Source organism: Aedes aegypti, chromosome 2 (assembly GCF_002204515.2).
Source record: "Aedes aegypti strain LVP_AGWG chromosome 2, AaegL5.0 Primary Assembly, whole genome shotgun sequence".
Classification (NCBI taxonomy): Eukaryota; Metazoa; Arthropoda; class Insecta; order Diptera; family Culicidae; genus Aedes; species Aedes aegypti.
The window spans coordinates 52,116,422-52,140,195 of NC_035108.1; the positions used below are offsets into that span (position 1 = coordinate 52,116,422).

The 23,774-nt window shown below is 41.4% G+C and overlaps 3 protein-coding genes across 3 annotated transcripts in view; 1 reads left to right on the plus strand and 2 right to left on the minus strand.

Moving 5' to 3' along the window:
* The window catches only part of LOC5566278 (deoxynucleotidyltransferase terminal-interacting protein 1), a 40,575-nt gene that overhangs the window by 5,039 nt on the left and 11,762 nt on the right, over positions 1 to 23,774 (plus strand). The gene's annotated exons all lie outside the window — the stretch shown is intronic.
* Positions 3,398 to 4,826, minus strand: LOC110675538. Its single transcript, XM_021840838.1, has 3 exons — positions 4,445 to 4,826; positions 3,978 to 4,365; positions 3,398 to 3,915 (listed from the first exon to the last, which is right to left on the minus strand). Exons 1-3 carry the CDS (start codon positions 4,552 to 4,554, stop codon positions 3,493 to 3,495), a joined length of 921 nt encoding a protein of 306 aa, XP_021696530.1. The 5' UTR covers positions 4,555 to 4,826; the 3' UTR covers positions 3,398 to 3,492.
* On the minus strand, positions 8,632 to 22,770 carry LOC5566297 (terminal uridylyltransferase cid1). The gene is made up of 3 exons (XM_001650624.2): positions 22,504 to 22,770; positions 21,785 to 22,437; positions 8,632 to 10,077 (listed from the first exon to the last, which is right to left on the minus strand). Exons 2-3 carry the CDS (start codon positions 22,426 to 22,428, stop codon positions 9,057 to 9,059), a joined length of 1,665 nt encoding a protein of 554 aa, XP_001650674.2. The 5' UTR covers positions 22,429 to 22,437; positions 22,504 to 22,770; the 3' UTR covers positions 8,632 to 9,056.

Below are 23,774 nucleotides of genomic sequence, written 5' to 3' on the forward strand. Positions count from 1 at the left end.
AAAGGCTTAAGGATGAAGTTGAAACGGATTTGATCAAGAGAGGATACTTCAACGAAACTGATCGGACTGTTTTATACACGGATGCTTCGCCGTGGGGATTGGGAGCGATTTTAGCCCAAGAAGTGGAAAAATCTGGAGTGCGTCGGATTATCGCTTGTGCTTCCAAAAGTTTGTCAGCAGCAGAATGTCGGTACCCACAGTTACATCGTGAGGCATTGGCGATTATATGTTGTTGTTTTTTTTTTACAAGGGGGAAATCTGCAAACAGATCCCCTGAGAAGATAACTCAGGGAATGCGGGGATGACGCACCAACGACGACCCGCTAAAACCAGCCTATGCACTGTGCATGAGCAATTCATTTAGAATTGCTCAAGTGGTGAACAGTGCATCGACATGACCCTTGGACTCAGACCCTCATCTCCCCGGAACCACCTTACGGTATTTCTTCTTTTGGCGATTATATGGGCGATGGAAAAGTTTGCATACTATCTTCTCGGTAGACGGTTTACACTGCGATCGGATAGTGAGGCACTGATGTTTATGACCAAGAATGGTAACCGTAAGGATGTTGGCAAAAGAATTTTATCACGCGCTGAGGGCTGGATGCTAAGAATGGACCACTTCTGCTTTGATTTTCAACATGTTTCTGGAAAAGACAATATTGCCGATGCTCCATCGAGGATTGGAGCTAAGACGGAAAGTCCGGCGTTTGGAAACGAAAAGGAGTCCCATGAACTGTTTTCAGTGACAGCGAGTACTAGTGACATCAATGACCAGTTGTTAGCGTTAACAAATGCAGAAGTTAAGAAGGAATTGCTGGTTGATGATGAGATACAAACTGTCATTAAGTGGTTGGAGAAGAAGGAAAAGTGGCCCGAATGTATTGCGAAGTATCAGGCATTCCAGAGCGATTTATACTTGCAAGGAGAGGTATTGATGAAACGCAAAAAAATGGTTTTGCCATCAACATTACGGAATAGAGCGTTACGATTGGCTCATCGAAGCCATCCAGGCATGTCCACCATGAAAAATTTCCTAAGGCAAGGGTTGTGGTGGCCAGGTATGGACCGAGAGATTGAAGAATTTGTAAGAAGCTGCCCGGAGTGCCAACTTGTGACAGTAACATCACGCCCTGTACCAATTGAGATGACAGAACTACCCCAGAACCCGTGGGATTACGTATCAATGGATTTTGCCTCTGCATCCGACATACTTAACTGGAAAGCTTTGGTATTGACCGACAATTATTCACGTTTTCTTGTTGCCGTTCCGTTAGATAAAACAGATACGGAAGCCGTGAAAAAGAATTCGAAAAGGATCTTCAACACTTACTATATTCCGAAAACTTTGAAGGCTGACAATGGCCCTCCTTTCAACAGCGCGGATTTGAAAGCATGGTTAAATAATGTATGGGGAGTTCGGTTGATTCATAGCACTCCTTTAAATCCGACGGAGAATGGTCTTGTTGAGAGGAGCATGCAGGGCATCAATAAGATCACAGCGATTGCTAAGCTTGGAAAGCTTAATTGGAAGGAAGCCCTATCCGATTACGTGGCTGCGTACAATTCGTGGCCTCATCATGTGACAAAGATCCCTCCGGCTGAGTTGATGTTTGGGAGAGTTGTGCGGAGTGTACTACCAAATCGTCGTACAGATCAGCGGCAGTCGTTCGATGAAGAACTACGAGATCGGGATCAGATGGCAAAGTTTAACCGTAATTCAAGAGAGGACAGTAATCGCAGAGCTCGGAGAACCGAAATCGAAGTTGGAGACACCGTACTGGTATCGCAACAAAAGCGGGATAAAGCGGACACACCATACAAAAATGCGTTTCACAAAGTTGTTAAAATTCAAGGAGCTGGCCGAGCCACGATCACGGATGCTACAACTGATAAAACATACGATCGTAACGTAAAGTTTTTGAAAAAGTACGTGGAACGCAAAACAAACAAACCAGTAGACAATGCACCGCAGGAGAAGGAGCAGTCGAAGCTACAGACGAGTAACATCCATGGAACAACAGACGAACTGCGTAATGGTACCAAACGTTCCACTCAGGGAGATTTTCCAGATGATGAAGAGCCCATTGGAAAACGCCGAAACACCCGGGAGATCAGAAAACCCCAAAGATTCCTTAATGCGATCAGACGTGCTTATGAATGATATATGAAATGTTTCTATTTACATTATCGTTGATGTGAGGGGAGGATGTGGTATCCTAGATTTAGTGTGTAAGAATGTTGGGACAGTATGGATTGGGACGGGCTGGAAAACAGTCGTAATAGAGAGAGTGGTTGTTTTGATAATATAAATATGTGTAGTAATTAGTGGTCTCCAGAATATCACACATAGGAGACCCTATATCTCCGGACAGTGCGTTCTGTAGAGTCCAAGTAAGCGGATTCGTTTTTCACACCGCCGGAGTGAAACGTTTTTTTCTTTTCGGTTTCATTTATTTTTCGGTTCACACTTCCATTTTGCTGGGCAGTGCCCAAGCCTAATACAGTCAACTCTCCCTTACTCGGTATTCAGTATTCCGATATCGAGTTGGAGAACAATAGTAAAAGTTGGTTTTCATGGCTAACCCGGTGGTCCTTAGGAACGCAGTTGCACTGGTTTTGTGTTCTGTAACTCGATAATTCCCTTCAATATCAAGTTATGGAGGTTGACTGTAGTTCGTTTTCGCGCATCATCGGAGTGATTTTATATCCCAGCTTTTGCGTGTTGATGCCGAGATAGTGACTTCAGCCGAGGATGGATTGACATCTAGTGAGCTCGTTTCATGCTTGTGATAACACAAAGGGATTCAAACCGAAGAACGGAAAAACTAAGGAACTGGAATATATTTGTGAGACGGCAAGGATCAACGGATATAAGGAAAGGATGATTAAATCTATCGTCGACAAGCAGAAAAGACAGCAAGAGTAGTTTGACGGCGCTCACAGCTCGAAGGTTTATAGGAGTACTTTTTAATCTTCTGGTCGTGTTGCATGCTCCTGCGGGGGCGGGTGATGAACACTTGTTCGGTGTGAAGTGCGTTTATCGAATAATATCGCGAGTCTGGTTAGGCGTGAATATATCATGGATCGCATCACCAAATAGGTGACTCTCAGATTTTTACCTTACTCCACTAACTCCATATCCTCCCCATGACAACTGTGGAGATGCAGAAGATTCTTCGGTTTCTAGTAACAATGGTTGTCTAACTAACATTCCTTCCCTTCCCAGATTATGGTAAGGGTGTGGGCGGCGCCGCAATTGACTTTTAATTTTTAGCTCTCGATTTGTGCACATTGAGATTGGTAAGCTAATCCCAAGCCCCATTCATATAAACTCTGTGCATCTTCGATTGCTCTGGTCAATCACGGAGAAGCAACTACAAATTGTACGGTCATATATGTTCATGCTCACAGCTTGAAGATTTATTATCATTATGAAATACAATTGTGAGATTTGTTAACCGGTTTGGAAATAAATCACACCTTATGATACTACGAATTTATTATTAACCCAGCTTTTTCGAAGAGATCCGATGTAAGTGAAATGTAGGCATAGGCACCCTCTTCCGGAATTGGGAATTGACTTAGAAAATCATCGCCTGCATCGAGTCCCAGTCCATCGGCCCGATTCATGGGTTTATTGTTGGCAGCTTTACGAGCCGTTTCCATAAGTGGCTCCAGCGGATGGCTGGGTAACCTGCGAAACGGACCCATCAATTGATGCTGCAAAAGATAGCTCATCAACGCCAGCAGATGGTCGTTGCGAATCCCTTTGGCTCGGGCACAACAGTTTCTGTCAATTTGAGAGAGGACCTCTATCCATTTGCAGGCAATTCTTAGCTCAGGGTAGGACGTCAGCGATTTCATGTAGGATTTTGTTAGATACAAGAAGAACTCGAACTGACGATCTAGGAACTGAAAGGCATGTTAAAAGGTAAGAGTATATCCAACTAATACAAGTAATTCAAGTAACATACAGTAGATCTAGCATCTTTACCACCGGTACACTGTTTGGCATGAGCTTGACATTTTCGAAAGGCTGGGACTTTGAGCTTTTTGTACAGTTCCGAGAGAAGCAACAGGTGATCTTTCCATTCCCCAGCACTGACATGCCACGCGGGAGGAGTAAACGTAGGTCTTCTAAGCGAGGAAGTTTCCGGCAGTTTTGCAACGGGTGCAGCACTGAATGGGGCCTGAATGTGTCCGCTGAAAAGGCTTATGCAAAGCATCATCAGGAAACGGTTCCGTTTATCGCGTAGATTGCGCACATTCAGAGACGGCTCGACCAACTTCGTGAGCCAACGGTTTGCGAGCTCCTGATCCTCAGAGTTGCGAAGGTTTGGAATCAATTCTTGCAACAGAGCACTATTGAAAAGACAACAACGGGTGCGAAATGGGTTAGACAAACCTTCAGAAGGGAGTTCTTAATTTTAATTCTATTCACCAATAATAGTGGAATTCCGTGTCTAGCGAATAATCCGATGGTTCGATAATTTGAGAAGCGTTGGCTCCGGAAATGTTGGATCTAGATGTTCCTGGCTTCGGGGTCGCCATTTTGATATTTTGACAAAGATTAAATCGATGCCAACTATGATTTATAAAGTTTAATGACCCAGCAGAACTTGATCACGAAATTTGGTTGGAATCACCAAGTGTTCTTCGTTAAAAAGACAATCGTAAACAATTGATAAGCTTTCTCGACGTTGATGAGAAACTGTTGTAGCTGTGGATGGCTGGTTTTGGACTGATTGGACGTCCAGGCGTTCTGAACGAACTGTTTGACCTGCTTCAATACTGCATCCGCCTGTGTTCCTGCTGGAATCATCTTGAACGTAACTGGGTGGACGAAAGTGGGTGTTGTTAAGACGGGACAGGATTATGCAGAAACTTTCTGTATTGACGTATTTGATACTGAAGTCATACAGAAGCAGAGTTAATGCCCATCGCTGTTGCCAGTTGGCTGTGCACACTGAAATGCCTTTTTTGGAACCAAAAATCGCTTGTGGTCCGTTTCCAATACGAAATGTCGTCCGAAAATCATCCGATGAAACCGTGTTACTGCGTGTCCCTCTTTCTCGATTTGACTGTAATTGAACTCTGCAGGGGTAAGCCTTCTCGACACATGTGCAATCGGTTTCACCTATAATTTGACGCATCCGCTAACCCGATGATATCCAATTTTGGATTGTAGTGTATGAGCACCAACGGTGACTGCAGGATTTCACGGATACGGTCGAAAGAACGCTGACATGCTTCTGATCAAATTCCACTTCGCAACAGGTTTTAACAGTTGATTCATTGGTAGCCGCAGCTTACGCATTTCCGGAATGTATTTTGCGTCATAGTTTACGGCTGCTAGCTATTAAAGGAGTGACGAAACATTTTGAGGTGGTGGCATGGTGGTGATAGCTGAAGTCTTTTCCAGATCGGGTCTGATTCAATGTCTATCCATAATTTTCCACAAGTATTCCACTTCTTTCATGTTGAAACTGCATTTCTCAATCCGCACTGTAAATCCGTATTCTTCCAGACGTCGAAGCACTTGTTTCAGATTGTGGTCATGCTCTTCCTGCGTACGACCACCGATTAACACGTCGTCCAAATAATCACAGGTCTTTTTGATGCCACTCAACACTGTGTCCATGGTTTACTGACGGAATGCACGCGGAGCTGATTTTAGGCCAAGTGTCAGGCGAGTATAGCTAAAAAGTCCCTTATTGGTATTGGCAGTTAGCGGATGTTGATCTCAGGTGTCTACTTCCACTTGGCGATAAAAATTGGACTCGGAAAAAATGCGACACTTTGTGTAATACTAGTTTAGAGTGTTATGTTTATGGGCCTCTGTACGTGCCATAAATTCTTTTGTTCTTTTGACTTTTACTATGTGCCGTGTGTTGGTGCTATCTCGCTCTCTCTCACGGGCAACTTGAAAACTGGGTGCACAGTAAAAGTCAAACGTTTTATGGCATGCATAGGATGCAAAATTTTATCGCGATCCGTCAAGTAGTTTTCAAGATGCATTTGAAACAAGAAGATAGCGGCGTCGGTGGTGTAGTGGTAAGCGTGATTGCCTCTCACCCCAGTCGATCGAATATCAATTCCCGTCGACGTCGTCGGGAATTTCCGAGGCACAAATTCTCTGATCACATCTTCCTTCGGAAGAGAAGTAAAGCCACAGACAAACAGACGTAACACTTAGAACAAATCTCGATCAAAATCATAGTCACGAGAACATGTACGCCCAATGCTAAAATTAAAGTAATTGGCCGACGTGCCAACAGATGGCGGTAGTGTGTAAACGTCAAACGCGAACAAAAACGATGCGAGCGCTGCGGGTAGTGGATTGGCCACCTACTATATTTTTGAATCGACCGTTAAAAAGGTGGTCGATGGACAATGATGAGAGTGTGACGTCTGTTTGTCTGTGGTAAAGCCGTTGGTCCCGGCCCATGTGTTGATGGGTTCGATGTGTAGGGTCTCAGTTGTGTGTGGAGGTTTAGTACCAGAAATAGGCATAAGCCTAATCAGTCGCACAGATGCATCGGCAAAAGGCTTGGAATCCACCATTCCACCGTGTCCCGCGTTGTGTAGATGTTCCAGGAGACGAAGACCATCGAGCGGCGCGTCAGAAGCGGGCGAAACCCGAAAACGGAATACCCAGAGAAGGTGCCTAAGAAGGGCACTGCCCATACTCGCATAACAATCCCATTTATATAGGAAATCCCATACAATATGGGACTGTTATGCTAGTGTGGGCAGGGCAGTACTTTACTAATAAACAAACCTATCCATCCGAAACGTGGCCAAAAAGGGTATATTCATCGAAGTGGTTCATCCAGCAGACCATGAAGCGGACTGGGTTACGTGTTTTTAGGGTCAGGAAGACGACAAACCGTCAAATTGCGTGCGCAGAAGCTATACCGTGAGTAACAGATCAAGCCAAGCTGTTTCGTCATGGACGACGAGAAATACATCAAGGCGGACACCAAACAAATCCCCGGCCTCGAGTTTTTTGTCGGTACATGCAACAGAACTTCATGCGGTACATGCAACAGAACAGTTTTGGGCGATAATGAAGAAGTTGAAGAAAAGCGGAAAACACATTCAAAACCGATGAAGCTTTGAAGAAAAACTGGGATAAATTGTGTAAGGAAGATGGGCAATGCCTCACCTAAGATCTCATGAGCAGTGTTAAGAGTAATGTACGAGCACTCAGCTTGGGGTGGAAATTAAATAAATAAATTATGCCAAAACATAGCTAATATATAGTTATTTAGGGGTCTATTTTATAAGTCGATTCGATCAATATGACTCGACTGGAGTCACTGTCGACTAAACAATTCGCTCGACTCAGCTCAGACACATAATTCTGCTCGATTTACAAAATAATGCCTAAAAATTTGAGAAGAATCCGATTCAAAATGAATTTTTGGTGATCATTTTTGTGTGTTTCATTTTTTTTTCGATTCCAGTCTATGCGTCGGAGAGGTCAATGCGCAGTATATTTGCAATGCATTGAACTTTTCACAATTTATGTATGATTGAAATTCAATTTTGAGAACAATCTTTTTTCTTAGCTCATGAATATAAGGAAGAGATGCACTATTCATGCTTTAAAAATATTCCATCTATAAATCTCGCGGAACATTACTAAAGAACCTATCTAACATTGAGAGGCTCTCTTTGTTTACTTTCTCTTTCATTAATAACTGAGTCACATTAACTTCTTCTGTTGCGTTTTTTATATGGAACGCTAGTCAAGGAAATTGACTTTCGATCTATAGTGAAAAACTTCCCAAAATCTTTAGTATTCCACTGTTATAATCGAAAGAGAACGAGAGAGGAGAGAATCTCTCATTTGTACATAGGTCCTTTAGTAATGTTCCGCGAGAAATGTTTATTCGGACAATTTACCTGAAAATCACTTGTAAGACGAGCAATTTCCGTCGAATTCCAATACTTTGCATTGCTTGTGACAGATAGGCCTATGTTGTCTGCGACTCACTGACTTCTTCAGTGCTAAGTTCCTAACTTTTTAAAAGCATGTTAATGTATGGGAGAAGTATATCTCGTACATCCCTAACTAAAGCAAGGTTTACGCATGAGTTCGAAACGTAAATTCGTACAGTCAACTCTCCATTATTCAATATTGAAGGGACCATCGAGTTACAGAACACAAAACCAGTGCAACTGCGATTCAAGGGACCATCGAGGTAGCATGAAAATGAACTGGTTGTCTAACTCGAGATAGGGAATATCGAGTAAGGGAGAATTGACTGTATTCACTGACATACATAAGTTGTTGTTACTTACCCCATTTACCCACTTGCCATGCGGTACCTTATTATCAATATTTGATTTTTATATTTAACAACGTTTCATACAAATTCCCGGTAGATTCCCGTTTCCTTACGATTCCGGTTCTCCTGGTTTTCCCAAAGGGAGGAGGGCCCCTGTGAATTGAATCACCTGTGAATCCAAATGAAAAGAAATTAAGTCCAGCAAAATGCTTGTTCTTCAATCACACCTTTATTCAATCAAGATTTCGTTAAATTAGTAACAAAACGATAACTAGGATAATTAATCCTAGCACACGGTTGATCAATAATAATTGAGAAAAGTAGCAATGAATTACAAAGCATTAGGTACACGCTTCAATCATTTTAATAAAATAGAAAAACATAAAATTTATGTTAAAAAAAGTCTCCCATTCATCGTCACACATCCTCAAACGTCGTCTCGTTTCTCCTCGTCCCATACATCTTACTGAGCGGATTGTGCCTGGACTTCAGTCTCCATTGCAGTGACCCCAGCCGCAGCCGCCTTCGCCTTCTCTTCCGTCTTGGCCAACATCACCTTGAAGTAGCCCTTGATACACTTGCGGATCTGCGTCAGGAAGCAAGCCTCGATAAACACCCGGATCGATCCGTTCTTGTGGTGCTCCTCTGGAATGTGGAACTCGATGGCGTCGTTCGTCTTGAACATGTCAACCCGAGTGGAGAACACCAGCGGTCTATTGATCTCCCATCGGTTCTTGCTGATGGCGATCTCGTTGTTCAACTCCTGCTCGTTATTGATCTGCAATCGTGCTCGCTTGAAGATAACTTGACGTTCGCAGGACAGTTCAAAAGTGCGGACGTCTTCCCTTTTAATATTTTGGGAACGCTTGATGCGCGTTCGGCATCCTTAATGGGCTCAACTTTGCAAAGGTAGATCTTCTGCAAGATGTCCTCGATAAAGTCTAACATGCAATCTGCCCAGACGTCCTTAATTTGGCGCTCGGTGATAATGGCATCCTTGTCAGTTTTCCTGGCAAGCAAAATCTGACGCACGATGAATAGCTCATATTCCACCGGTAGCAATCGGCAGATTCTCCAGTGGGCGGAAACATCCACCGTTTTTGGGACGGTTCCATTCTTGGACACTACGGATGCGGCCGCATTCTTGGTCAGCTTCTGGTACCGCTTGGTCTTCGTGAACAAGCTTTCTAGCACCTTGTTGAACGGTTCCGAATTAGTTTCACACATAACTTCGTGAGCCGTTTTGAAGCTCAGCTTGAACTGCTCAAAGTGAGCGGCCGAATTGAGGACACCTCCGATGTTCATATTCAACTCGAACGGATCCTGGATGGAGATCTGCGTTCCATAGTTGAACTCCGGGAAGTTTTGGTGCTCGACCGCCCGGTAATACGGCTGCAACTCGCGCACTTTCTTCTGCTTCATCTCCTCCACTGCGCATAAGCGGCCCACAAAGGGAGAAATGAGATTCTTCTCAAATTCAAACGTAGAGTAATACTTGAAGAAGTTCAACAACAGCAAGCGAATCGACTCCTTGTTCATCGTCGTGAACTTGATGTCCTTCGGGTACCCGAGGTTCCACGGACCGAAGTTGACGCGAGGGATGCCCTTTTGGAGGTCTTGAACCGCTGGCAGCAAAGGGAGCTTCTTGGTTTGCAAGTAGAAAATCAACATCATAATGATGCAGTAGGTGTTCATCTGACGGTGATTCGTCAGCAAGAACGCACACTTTGCCCAGAACTTGATGATGATTGCCAGTTTATGGATGCGGGGATCAAATCTAGAAAAGAAGGTCAAATATTTAGAAACTTGAATCGTGATTTGAGCAAGTTTACGTTGCGCCTGAAACTGTTATTATCAGAAAAAATCTTTTCAAACAAAAATAAACCAGTTTTTTTTTTAAATAATCTCAGACAATTCTTCAGGAATTCCTTGTGATATTACGACTAGAATTACTGCTCGTATTTCTGTATGCATTTTTGCATGATTTTCTCCTTGAATTTCATCATAAATTAATCATGATATTTTCTCAACGTGCCTCATAAAAACCATCTAAAATTTTAACCATGTGCTGAAATAGATACAGTTAGACGCAGTAACAAATGCAGAAATCAAAATACGTTATATGTGGATATTAATCAATCTACTTATTGGGTGGATTTAAAATGTAGTGTACCGCAGTAATTTAAAATATTTCTTAATCGGAATAAGACTTAATTGCTATAAATGACGAATTAGATGGTGCATTGCACGGGGAAAAAATAATTGTCCAGTCAATCATATTTGCTGTTAGATCAATCATATTTTTAATTGAATTTCAGCCAACCATACTTTAAAATTGATTCAACAATATATATGATTGTAGACGACAAAACCGAAATTAGTACTATACCATTTAATTCCACTAGAGTTTGTATCCTTTGACATATATGCGTTTTTCGACCTCAACTGTAACGCCGTCTTCAATTTCGTGTGCTACACTCGACTTGAAGGAAACCGTCGTATGCACACATTAAATATTTAAACTAGGTTCCCAAATCCAATTTCCAAGGAGAAGAAACATTCCGCAAAATTTTGATGTCGGCCGTCGTATGACTTTCTGAAAAGACATGTTCTGCTACCTTAGATTTGAAATCGTAAGTCATCCTCCTGTCTATCGTCTTCTGAGCTTTTCCTATTTTCGCTAAGTGTTCCTTGAATCTAAACTCAGGAGACCGCTTGGTTTGACCAACGTAGACCTTGCTGCAGTGAGAACAACTGATTTTGTAAACACCAGCCTTGTTTAGTGAGCAATTCTCGCTGAAACCAGGCCGCCATCGGCACCCATCGTTAGAATTCCAATTTTATGTCACTGATCGCTAGTTTTCGATAAAACTTAAGGGTGGTCCTTCTGTTTTCTCAAATTGGTGGACCCCTCGTACGCCAGCTAGCTGAACAGTTTGCGAAAAAGCCCATTTTTAGATAAATCTTGGGTATTTCTTCACGGGATATGTCTCATATTTCGCTTGGAACACATAGCAAACTTAGTGGCATCGTAAAGAGAAAGGATATAGCATTCATTTAAACTTGAAAAAATTTTGGCGGCAATTTTGAATTTGGCCGCCATCTTGAATTTTGTTAGAAAAATCGATTTTTCACCATTAGCGCACCGCTAGTTTTAAATCCTGAGATCACCATCAGAAAGCTGAGGAAAAATTGCGTAAGATAAGCTACAGAAACTAGGTGAGCAATGGTATTTACCCTATCAAATGAACGATTATCTAAATCAGCTTATACGATTTTGACGTATATGGCGTGTGCAATCAATACAAACATCATTTTTTGTACAACAAAGAAACAAGTTTTCAACCTTTGGTGTTTTATTCGAGTCGAGTAAAGAATAAGAATATTATTTTTAGTGAAAAAATCTGGCGGCCATCTTGGATTTTGACGCCATCTTGATTTTAGGTAGTAGAATTAATTTTTCACCTTGATAGCACTCAGCATGTCGAATTTAGAGGCTACCAATAAAAAAAGGTTACGTATAGTCTTCTTCTCATTATTCTTCATTTTACTGACGTTACGTCCCTACTGGAAACGAGCCTGATACTCAGCTTTATTAGTTATAAATCCAGGTTATTAAACAGGAATTTTCTTTTTTAATGCGATTTCTGACAACAGAATAATTTTTCGACATATCTTTGAATTCAGTAATAATGAATAAATAAATTCAAAAAATGAAAACCGCCAAAAAACATTGATTGTATTCAACAAACATTTTTTTTACCCTATGAGTTGGAAATTTTCTCGACTTCCCAGGGCATAAAGTATCATCGTACCTGCCACACGATATACGCATGCAAAAATGGTCATTGGCATAGTAAGCTCTCAGTTAATAACTGTGGAAGTGCTCATAAGAACACTAAGCTGAGAAGCAGGCTCTGTCCCAGTGGGAAGGAACGCCAGAAAGAAGAAGAAGAAGATTGTTGTTCATTGTATGAAGTTTATAGATTGCGTGTCGGGACATAAGTAAGACTTGTGGTAATATCTGTAGTTCTAACGTAAAACATTGACATAAGTGCATTAATTCATAATGAAAGTCTTAAATTTTGAAGCAAAAAACATCCTTGATTTTCTAAGTCATAAAGTATCGTTTTTAGTACCGCCCAACATGCATGTGAAAAATAGCAAAATTGAATGATGAGAAGCAGGTTTTGTTCTGATGTGGACGTAATGCCGAAAGGCAGGTGTATAATTTCGAGGTTAGAAAAACTGGCGGTTATTTTGGCTTTCGACGCCATCTTGGTTTTTAGCAGTTGCATGATTTTCTACCATCTCAGTGCTCATCATGTTGAATTATAAGGCCTCCGTTTAAAAAAAAAACAATGAGAATCTATCTTTATTATCTTATCTCAGCTGTTCAACTGATTGTTCATTTGTATCAATGGTTTTAGACCAAATAAATGAAAGAAATAATGCTATTTTACAACTCGAAGCTATGCAGAAGAATCATTCAGGTAGCAAATAAGCGTTAAAAAAATCCTATTTGATAATTTGTTTTTAAAACTAGTTAAGCTGAAGGGCTGGCTCTGTTCCAGTAGGGACGTAACGTGAGGAAAAAGAAGAACAAGAAGAAGAATAAATGTAACGATAGCATTGAAATTCAACATATTGAGTGCTAACAAGGTGAAAACTCATTATATTACTTAAAACCAAGATGGCGTCAACATCCAAGATGGCCGGCAGATTTTTTCACTCAAATTAATACACCTATTCTTCACCTGTCTCAAATAATACACCAACGATTGAAAACTTGTTTCTTTGTTGTACAAAAAATTATGTTTGCATTAATTGCACTCGCCATATACGTCAAAATAGTAGAACATGATTTAGAAAATCGTTCATATCATAGGGTAAATACCATTGCTCACCTAGTTTTTGTAGCCTATCTTACGCAATTTTTCCTCAGCTTTCTGATGGTGATCTCAGAATTAAAAACTAGCGGTGCGCTAATGGTGAAAAAACGATTTTTCTAACAAAATTCAAGATGGCGGCCAAATTCAAAATGGCCTTCACAATTGTTTTAACTTCAAATGAAAACTTTATCCTTTCTCTATACGATGCCACAAAGTTTGCTATGTGTTCCAAGCGAAATATGAGACATATCCTGTGAAGAAATACACAAGATTTATCAAAAAATGGGCTTTTTCGCAAACTGTTCAGCTAGCTGGCGTACGAGGGGTCCACCAATATGAGAAAACAGAAAGGACCACCCTTAAGTTTTATCGAAAACTAGCGATCAGTGACATAAAATTGGAATTCTAACGATGGGTGCCGATGGCGGCCTGGTTTCAGCGAGAATTGCTCAGTGTGTTTATTGGATCCTTTGTAGAGCCTAACGAAGTCTTGGTTTGCTCTGCTGGAAAACACCAAATCATTTCCGAAATTCCTTAGCTTTGGGCGGAACTGTTTGCTGATGTGTACGTCGTATGGGATGGAGACTCTCTTCATGGGTTCGGTGATAGGAGTGAGTGTCATCAAAGCACTCCGAATTTGCTGTCTTTCCTTTTTGTCGATGATGGCTTTTATCGTCCTTTCCTGCCGTCTTGTAGATGTATTCCAGTTTGTAACACCCAGCGAGTCATCCCCTACACATCGAATCATTCGATGGCAGCATTTCACCACATGATCCGCAGGATGCAAACTCTACCCCTCAGCGAAGACGAAAAGACCAAGGTATGACTGTTGATATGACGGAAAAATTCACCGGAATCCTTGAAATCTGCTTAGTGAGTAAATTATGCAGGATTAACTATAGAAGAAATCTGGAATAAACTTTTTGAGTTTTCCGCTAATCTGCTGATATCAACGCATTGAATGAACCATTTTAGGATTTTCTGTTGAAATTATTGAAAGGAAGTAGGTAGCGATGCAGTGCTTAAGACATTCTGGATAAAAAGATCTAAGCATCCCTTATGGAATCGCTAGAAGAATTTCTGGACATACTCTCAAGAGAATTTGCAAAGAAATTGCAGAAGAGATCCCTGGAGATGTTCTTTAAAGTATTCTAGGTTTTCGGGACGATTATAACTTTTCGTCGCTTTGCAACAGTTCTCTCAATTTCTATTCGCAAAAAAAAACTGATGTAAGCGGTAATCGTTCCATTTTTGACTTTATGTGATACATTCTACACCCTGGATTGTCGTCTCGGCTTAAACAACAACTACAACGCTGTTTCAAGGCCAGTGTTCGCTTTGTGTACAACATCAAAGGAAGGAATTCTACGGCCGCTGTTCGACACACGATTTTGGGACGTGACCTTATGCAGCACTACCAATTTCAAGTCAATTGCTTCATGCACGGTGCTTTCTATGACCTTCGCCCAACTTTAGAAGACCCGTTCAAATCGAACACGTTCATTTATTACACTCAGAGATAGTTACAGCAGCAGGAAAAGTGAAATGCAATTCCTCGAATTGTCCAATAATGAAAATTATTGCATATCAGTCCGCACTACAGATTTCCGGACCGTGTATCACAAAAATTAGTCGTGTTTTCTTCTCCTTCTGTCGGGTGTGAGATCACTGCGTCCATTTTTTTAGAACTATTGTGATTTACCCTTTTGCTTTTACAAAGACCCTCAGTGGCGGGAACGCCACCGGAATACTTTGCGCGGTGACTGAACTCTGGGCCGTCTGGGCAGAAGTCCTAAATTGCAGCATTGTGAATCCCCCAATCTGGTACGATCAGCCTGATAAAGCCGACCACTTCCCTGGGAGATGCGTTCCAAATGTCGGCCGGCTCCAAAAAGGGCTTGCCAAATATTTTGGATCTTCATTGTATATGTGCACTGCAAGAGCAGAGAAGGTGTTGAGAGGTTTCGCACGTTTCACTACAGAAACGGCAATTTCGGTTTTGGATGGCTCCGATCTTTTGTAAATGGTATCTGTTGGGGCAGTGTCCAGTTATTAGACCGGTGTAGGTGCTGAGGTCCCTTTTGTTTTTTGTGTTTGTTTCGAATTAATTGTGACGAATCTTTTGGACTGATTCGCATTGGAAACTGTTTTCCAATTGGATATAATTTGCCTGGACAACCAGCTGTTCAGTTCAATATTGACTTTTTTGATAAAAACCAAATAGCGATCGCAACTCAGCCTTCGAGTTGCGAACTTATTTGCATATCTAAAAAATAGTACTCATTAGTGAGTTAAAACATTTTAAATTGTGAGTGCAAATAAATAGTTATATTACAAAATGAAATGTTAATATTTGCACGCCAAATCTTGTTATTTACCTATATACGTATATGATTCAATTAATTCAATTAAAGGAACAACTTTTTCATCGAAATCAGTGCAAAGTATATATAATCTGTCCATTGCGTAACATTTTGTTTTTAGTTCGCTATACGCCATTTAGTGTGCAACTGTTGTTTACTCTTGATTCGGATTGACATTTCAGTGACTTGTTTTTAGCCCATCTTCCAGAGAAGTTTGTTTTGGTTGAAAAATTGAAGTTTGTGGAATACGAAACGAATCATGAATCGGTAGGAAAATATACTAAATAGTGTTAAGATTATTTGTCACATACATTAATAAATGCATCATTGCATTACAGATCATTTGGTAGCGAAGAGTTCCTTGAAGAAGAGCGGCTGGAGGATGATCCCCTGGAAGGCACTTCTGAAAGAAATCAACTATACACCTCAGAAATTTTGCCTGATGTGAACCAAACCCTGAATGATTCAGTTGATTATGGTCAGAAGAACTTCGTGGGAGAAACAGCTTTGAATGATGCCGACAAGCCCTCGGATGCTGTAGCGACCGAGAGCTATGTATTTTCCTTCAAAGGAACATTTTTCCGTAAGCTATTCCGAAGCCAACTTCGTCCCGGGCAAATGTCTTCCAGAGATATCTTCGGCGATTCCGTGGATGATGTACTACGATGTATTTGGAGCACCGCAAAACACCATGTTAATCGCAAAGTGCAATTCGAAGATGAGGTACCGTCGTGGTGCGACAAAGAACATCCGGATTTTGAAGACATCGGTGAGTTCGTGATGCTCCAGGACCAAACCAAAAAAAACTCTACTCTATCGCTAGTATCACACCTCGAGTGTTACGTTTGTGGCGAGGAAGAGATTTAAAAATCTTTGTGTACGTGTATTCCCTAAATGTGGAAACGAATACACAGCACCAAAAACTTCAGCGCGTGCTGATTTCCCCACAAAATCCCGATCGTTCAGGTGCCACTTCCACGCGTGATGATTCCTCACTTGCTAGTGAACTCTGCGCGTCACATCCGGACATCGAAGGACATTTCAGCTCCTGGCTGCTGTGGGCGAATTACGTAAACTCATCACCAGCACACGAACGTGATCGTCTGAAGCTTGCCAGTGCCCCTCCTCTTGAGCTGGCAAAATATTTTCGCTGGGCAGCAGTATCTGAATCAGCGAGACTACAAGCTATGCATCGAGGGATGGTCGTGGCCAATGTTGTAAATACTGGATGGACAAAGGAGGTAGCGGATCTGGAGAAAGATGTATCATTGGCTCTCAACATTTTACAAGGAGTATCGAACAGACTAAGTGCGATGAAAGCGAGAGGTTCTGCTGGATCTGAGGTGTTTGATGCTATGGAATCAACATTACAGCCTGTGGAATCGGATCTTAGTAAAATTCTTGCATCTAGGGTTGGGGACTGCGATGATACAGACCATGCTTGAGAGATTTGGACTTGGAAATTAATTCCCGTTTGTTGTTTTTTGGCAAGAAATTGAAGTTTTGTTTTGTTTTAAAATCAATTTTATTCTGTTGACTGTGAAATAAACCAATATGAACGATTTGGCAAGAAATTGAAGTTTTGTTTTGTTTTAAAATCAATTTTATTCTGTTGACTGTGAAATAAACTAATATGAACGATCATGTATCTAAAACTGAATCAATACGGCATGATATTGAAATCCATATCTTTCGGATCTTGACCCAATCCTTTTTCAGGTAGGAAAACTCCACCCCCAAAGTATCCACAATGCTCGAAAATGTGTTTTGTCGAAAAGGTTTTAAATCTATCGACTGTTCCACAAACGTCTCTCAAAATTGGGGAGTTTTCATGATGATGTTTCCTGAGAAACTGCTTCATCAACCCAAAAACTACTTCGATCGGGTTAAAAAACGGGCAATACGGAGGAAGAAATATTGGAATAATCCCAATTGAGCGTAGGTATCGAATTATATTCGGGTCGCAATGGATTCTTGCGCCATCCATAATCCAAACGGAATGGAATCCTGGGTATTGTTGGACATGTGGGTTTGTCAAAGCAAATTTCCTGCAGCAATCGAAGAATTTCGTCCTATTGAAGGTTCCCTCTGTCCAAAAACTTTCAACAATGCCATTTAGCCCCAAAAAACAAAGAAAAGATACCCGAGGTTTTCTACAGAATTCTCCTCGGTAAATAATTTTCTGTCCAACAACGCCGTATCCTTTGTTTCGAAGCATGTCTCGATTGTCGAAAGCTACCTCGTCGAGGAACACAAGATTGTATAAATCCCACTGAATAGATAACAATTCTTTCACAAAACGGAATCTGGATTGCTCGACGCTCGATGGACTTCCATGAAAACCCTGCCTCATGAAGAATCACCCAGATTGATGATACGCTGATGGTTTGATGGAAGTGCAGTTGAAACTTGTGTTTGGCTTCTTCCAGGAAGAGTACCGGCTCCTTCCGATACAAATCAATGACCCACTGGCGCATGACCGATCCAAATTTTTTGTATACCTGGTCGCGCTGTTTACGGGTGAAATATCCATGTTCCTCGTATTTAGAAATCCACTTGCAGATGGTTGACAAAGCCTTTCCGTAAATAAGAGCCAGATCCTTTCTTGAAATACCGAGAAAGTAGTGTCCGTAGAGAGCGTGGTACACTGTATTCTGTAATTTCTCTTTACGCTGAGCTGCACACATTCAATGATAGCATACACTTCAGCCTGAAAAACTGTAGGCCACTGTCCGAGAGGGACAGAGATTTTGGTTCTTCGTCCGTGCACTCCAGATCCAGAACGATTGTTCATTCTCGATCCATCAGTGTAGAATTTGATTGAGCCTGGAGGAATACTCGGTCCACCTTCTTGCCACTCTTGGCGAGAAGGAATGAACACCGTATATGATATGTCATAATTCACAACCATTTCCATCCAGTCACTGCATTTTTCTACAATTGGATTTATAGAAAATTCGTTTAGTATGCTTAGGTGACCGGTTAAATCACCTGGCAGAAGGTTTTTTGATCGTTTTAGCCTCAGAGCGCTTTTCTCAGCATCCAGCTTTATGAATTGATCTAGCCGGGGCAGATTAAGCATTGCATCTAGGGCGAATGAAGGGGTGCTGCGAACTGCACCAGTAATGGCGACGCACGCGGCGCGTTGAATTTTGTTCATCTTGGCTCTAGCCGTAACCTCGCTTGTTTTTGGCCACCAAACAAGGGAAGCGTAGGCTATTCTAGGCCGAACGATGGTTTTATATATCCGCATGATCATATTAGGTTTTAGGCCCCACTTTTTTCCACAGGTCTTTGAGCAGACCCACAGAGAATTGAGACCTTTATTTACCATGTTTTGAAGATGTGTGTTCCAATTGAGTTTAGCATCAAGCGTAATGCCAAGATATTTGACTTCATTTGAGTAAACCAATTGTGTTTGATTAAGGAAAAGAGGTTGCAGCTATACCTTTCTGCGCTTTGTGAAAGGAACAATCGTAGTTTTTGAAGGATTTATCCCCAGTTTCTCTTTCAGACACCAGAAGAGCGTGTAATCGAGAACTGATTGCATTCTTGCAAGGACAACGCTTTCAAATTTGCCGCGTACAATGATGACAACATCATCAGCGTAGCCAACAACCTCGAATCCTCTTTTTTCCAGGCTATTAAGTAGATCATCCACCACTAGAGACCATAGCAAAGGTGTAAGTACCCCTCCTTGAGGACACCCCTTTGTGGCCATGACAGTGGCGCACGATCCGCTCAACTCGGATGAGATTCGGCGATTTGCTAGCATAGCATGTACCCAGGTAGCAATGCATGGGTCAAATTTTCGCCTATGCATTGCTGACATTATAGACGAATAGGAAGCGTTATCGAATGCAATGCCACGATGGCGATTGCCTTTGCATGAAAAGTTTTCTCGATCTTGTTGACTAGCATGTGTAGTGCTGAGATCGTAGATTTTCCACTTTGGTAAGCGAATTGGTATTTGGAAAGAGGCATTGCTTCCATAAATTTTGAATTTATGAACTCTCCTAAGACCTTTTCCATTATTTTAAGCATCACTGACGACAGACTAATCGGTCTGTATGCTTTGGGATTGGTTTTGTCTTTTTTCCCGGCTTCGGGATAAAGACAACTCGAACTTGACGCCAGCCATCTGGAATATGTCCTAAGACTAAACTGGCCTTGAAAATCTCTATCATGGGAGGAATAAGCGTTTGCTCCTCTTTCTGGATAAGCGCTGGGAAAATTCCATCCATTCCATGCCACGATGGCGATTTCCTTTGCATGAAAAGTTTTCTCGATCTTGTAGACTAGCATGTGTAGTGCTGAGAGAAAGTCTTGTTTTGGTCATCTTTATATTTTTCAAGGAAGGATATCAGAGTTAAAATGTCAACCAGTCCCATCTGTAAAAAGTAGGCATTGAGAAAATCGACTTTGAAGTTCACAAATTCCCTTTTCCATACGAATATTTAAAAAATTCCAGAAAATTTGAACATGGTCCAATTTTATAGAAACTTCCACCATTTGCTTTTCACTATGATATCTATCCGAGAAAAATATAAAGATGATCAGAACACGGTTCATTTTTGTGTTACACTGTGCGGAATTCTGTTGTGTGACTGATATGCGAGTACTTTTCAGAATGGGACAATTTGACTTGCTGTTTTTTCTTATTTTTTCTGAACAAATTAGGGAGCCGATGCCGGTTATGGACCCTTTGCGTATTATGGACCCCCTACATAAAAACATAAAATTAAAACTCAAAGCAACCTTATTCCTATAAAAATCCACCGGGGGAACTTCGATTGCATTGCTAGTTGGCAGTTTCAGGCAAAATATTTGGTTTGAGACGCATAAATACAGATATTGGAACAGTTTTGTGAATGAAACCACCCAAGAGGGTCCATAATACGCATTACCAGGTGGGTCCATAATAGGCACGTCGGCAACGAGCCGAATTACATGGTAATCAAATGGAGGGTCAATAATAGGAAACGTCAAATTTGTAAACATTCTTATTATGGACCCCAGGAGGGTCCATAATAGGCATTCGGACAACAGCTTTCCAAATGCATATTTCGCTGGAAAAATGGAATGATTTTGTATGTTTCATAGGCGTACTATGGAGTAAAAACAGGTCTACCCCGTTTGGCATAATGCCGCATGGCATACTGCCGTTTGGTATAATTGTGAAAAACATGAAATTTTATCAAATTTATTCCATTAAGCAAAGGGGTGTTGATATACTGCTCGTGATCGTACATTCCGTTGTCAGTTATTGATAAGACATACTAGCTTTTTTTTAATTGCACCATACATAACATTGTGTACGGAATACTATAGCACATTTTTGCAAAAATGTGTGCAACGCCTAAGATATGCCATGCTATTTAAAAAAAGGAACATAACGCATTTTATGATCCCGGATATTACTGTAACTTTGCAGTATCTTCTTTTTAAAATTATGCTAAACGACCATTATGCCAAACGACTACTATGCCAAACAACTGTTATACCAAACGACTGTATGCCAAACGGCATTATGCCAAATGGCATTATACAAAACGGGGTAGACCCAGTAAAAACATTGCATTTGTTTTTAGATTCCACAAAACGTATATGCGTCTGATATAACATTGCGGAAAAGCGTCGAGAATGAATTTCAGCAACTAAGGAGTCATTACTAGCATTGAAACCCTCCCTATATTGTATCATTAGTGCAGCTAAAAGAGCATTGGAAGATATGTTGAAAACTGAACTCAACTCAATTTTGACAAAAATGCAGATGGGACTGACTTGCGATTCACGGCAGTAAAGCTAAGTCAATCACTCCATCAATTCTGATTTTTCCGATACTAGTTCAATACAGATGTAATAATCTAAACCACTTGGTCCAGTTTGTCTGAACACCGACCAAATAGTCTAAATTTATCGAAAAAGGTTTAAAAAACTTTTGGTTGAAGCTCTGGAGCTATCATGGGAAATAGAGAGTTAAGAACATTTGGAATAGTCGCGTAAGAATTTTCATTCATCAGGAAAACAAGAAAAAAAGTGACTTTTACAAGACCATTTTGATAAAAAAAATCTTCCATCAGAAATACAGACCTTTTAGAAACTAGGGTTAAAATAGAGTCCAAGTCTCTAAAAAGAGACCTGCCATAGAAAACGGCTGGCGAGCACAGATTTGATGAAGGTTTTTTTTCTGATAACAACGATCTGGGAAGCATTCTGAAGTTCTTACCTTGTAACCGCGAAGATAAACTTGCTGTTGTAGCACCCGCGGGCGTTGGAAAAGTTAATGTCGCACGTCAGATTGGTGGGACCGTGAATGGCCCGCAACAGGGGCACCTTAGCTCCCAGAATCTTCACCAACCCGTGGAACGTTCCTTCCCTTGCCATCCGGCCGTGGATGATATGAATCACCTTGGTTTGCTCCTGCTTGCTCTCGCAGTTCTTCTCGTAGTGCACGTAGAAATCCAGATCCGAGTCACGGAACGCCAGTCCGGATTTGATGGACCCGAAATCGTAAATCTGGTAGGAATTGTTCGGGAAGCCAAGGACCCTGTCCATATCGATCTTCACCTTGGTCAAAGCCATCTCAATCTCCATTTGGGACGGCTGGAGAGTGGAGATCAACATTTTCATGGTTTCACTTTCGTTGCCATTCGGAAGGCTACGCAGAGCATTCAAAACCGGATCCAGAAGGAACTTGATCTTCTCGGCATCCATCTCGTTTTCCGTATCGGGAGATCCATTTCGCTTGTTGGCATTCTGCCGCTTAGTGGAGAGCTTCCGCTTCCTACCCTGGGGCTTCTGCTCCTTGCCGTCCCCTTGGGGTTGATCCTGCTGGTTCGACGGTCCCGGTTGCTGCTGATCATCGGCCATCGCACTAAACTGAAAGTAGAACACGATGAAACGACATGGTTACCAATCTTTCTCACGCCATTTTCAGCCTCTTACCTGCTAGACTTTCCTCGCTCACTGTTCAATGAAACAATCGCAATTTCCACTTCCACTTCTACGGAAATTGACAGAAATCAATCTGTTACTTAAAAGTGACCGCCTTTTTCTCAAGAATCGGGGACAAAGATCTGGGAAAACACTACGACGGAACGCAACAAACTGGCTCCAAAACTTTTCGTTCGCCTGCCTTTCTTTCGCGGACGCTGGATGATGGACTTGGAAATTAAAAAGCGTTCTGCCAACTCACGGACACAGACGCAAAATGTTTGACAGTTGTTCAACCAGGGCTGGATGTAGGGGGAAATTAAGGTAAAATTGCACGGAACAAAAATGTTTGACGCAGGACTACGTTTTTGTGTTTTTTTTTTCAGGGGGGTGGCATGAGCCAATATTTACCAACTTAACATCAATTCAACATGGCGTCCAGTGTTCTTGTTTTGATTATTTTAGGAGGGACGAAACATATGTTTTTAAGGGTAGGATACATCAATGATACCTCGCTGATGCGCAAAACATTGAACAAAATGATGAACTAATGAAAAGCGTCATCGAATACGACGATTCAATGCGATGTGTTTAATTGGCTTGTTTAGGGGTATCGTGTTTTCTACATATTCTGATTCTACGTTAAAAACTGGGCCACAAATCAAAATTTCATAATTTTCCGTGCCCTGGAACTATTTTTAAAACACGTTTGAATCTAGTATGGAAATCGCGTTTTAATCACCCCTCGGCAAATTTTACTTCGGGACGAGCTGTCATTATGTCAATTGAAATGTCATTGAGTCGACGGAATTAAATCAAGGCGGAATAGTAAAAAATATTCACAAGATTACAGCTAATTATTGCGCTTGAAAGATATTGTTTGCAAATTCTGCTGAATTTCCAAAATGGATGTTTTCGAGAGAATCGATTACGCGTTCGCCATTGTTTGGTCGTAATTTTGTATGATTGTTTACATTTTAAAACCAGCTACACGTTGGTGTAGCAGTAAAGAGCCGCCAGTATCACCCTTGCTTTTTTTTTCTGATCGCAGTACGCAGTTGAAAAGAAATATTAGTTCGAACGGCAGTCGTGCATCGGTCCGCACGAGTTCACTATTTGACGTTTGAGCGGTGCCGGATTCACTCGTTACCATGAATTAATGCACGCGTTCACTATTTGACGTATTAGCGGTGCCGTGTTATTTATGTGACCATGGGAACCAGTGAATTCGGCACCGCTCAAACGTCAAATTAGTGAACTTGTGCATCGGTCCATAGTCTAGG

Bases quoted from the DNA above. Each gene is read 5' to 3' on its own strand.
- LOC110675538 (XM_021840838.1), bottom strand. From the start codon at position 4,554: ATGGCGACCCCGAAGCCAGGAACATCTAGATCCAACATTTCCGGAGCC. The intron at 4,366-4,444 runs GTGAATAGAATT...TCTTTTCAATAG, and splicing joins ACGGAATTCCACTATTATTG to TGCTCTGTTGCAAGAATTGA. The intron at 3,916-3,977 runs GTATGTTACTTG...CATGCCTTTCAG, and splicing joins GTAAAGATGCTAGATCTACT to TTCCTAGATCGTCAGTTCGA.
- LOC5566297 (XM_001650624.2), bottom strand. From the start codon at position 22,428: ATGGCCGATGATCAGCAGCAACCGGGACCGTCGAACCAGCAGGATCAA. The intron at 10,078-21,784 runs GTAAGAACTTCA...CTTCTTTTCTAG, and splicing joins TTTATCTTCGCGGTTACAAG to ATTTGATCCCCGCATCCATA.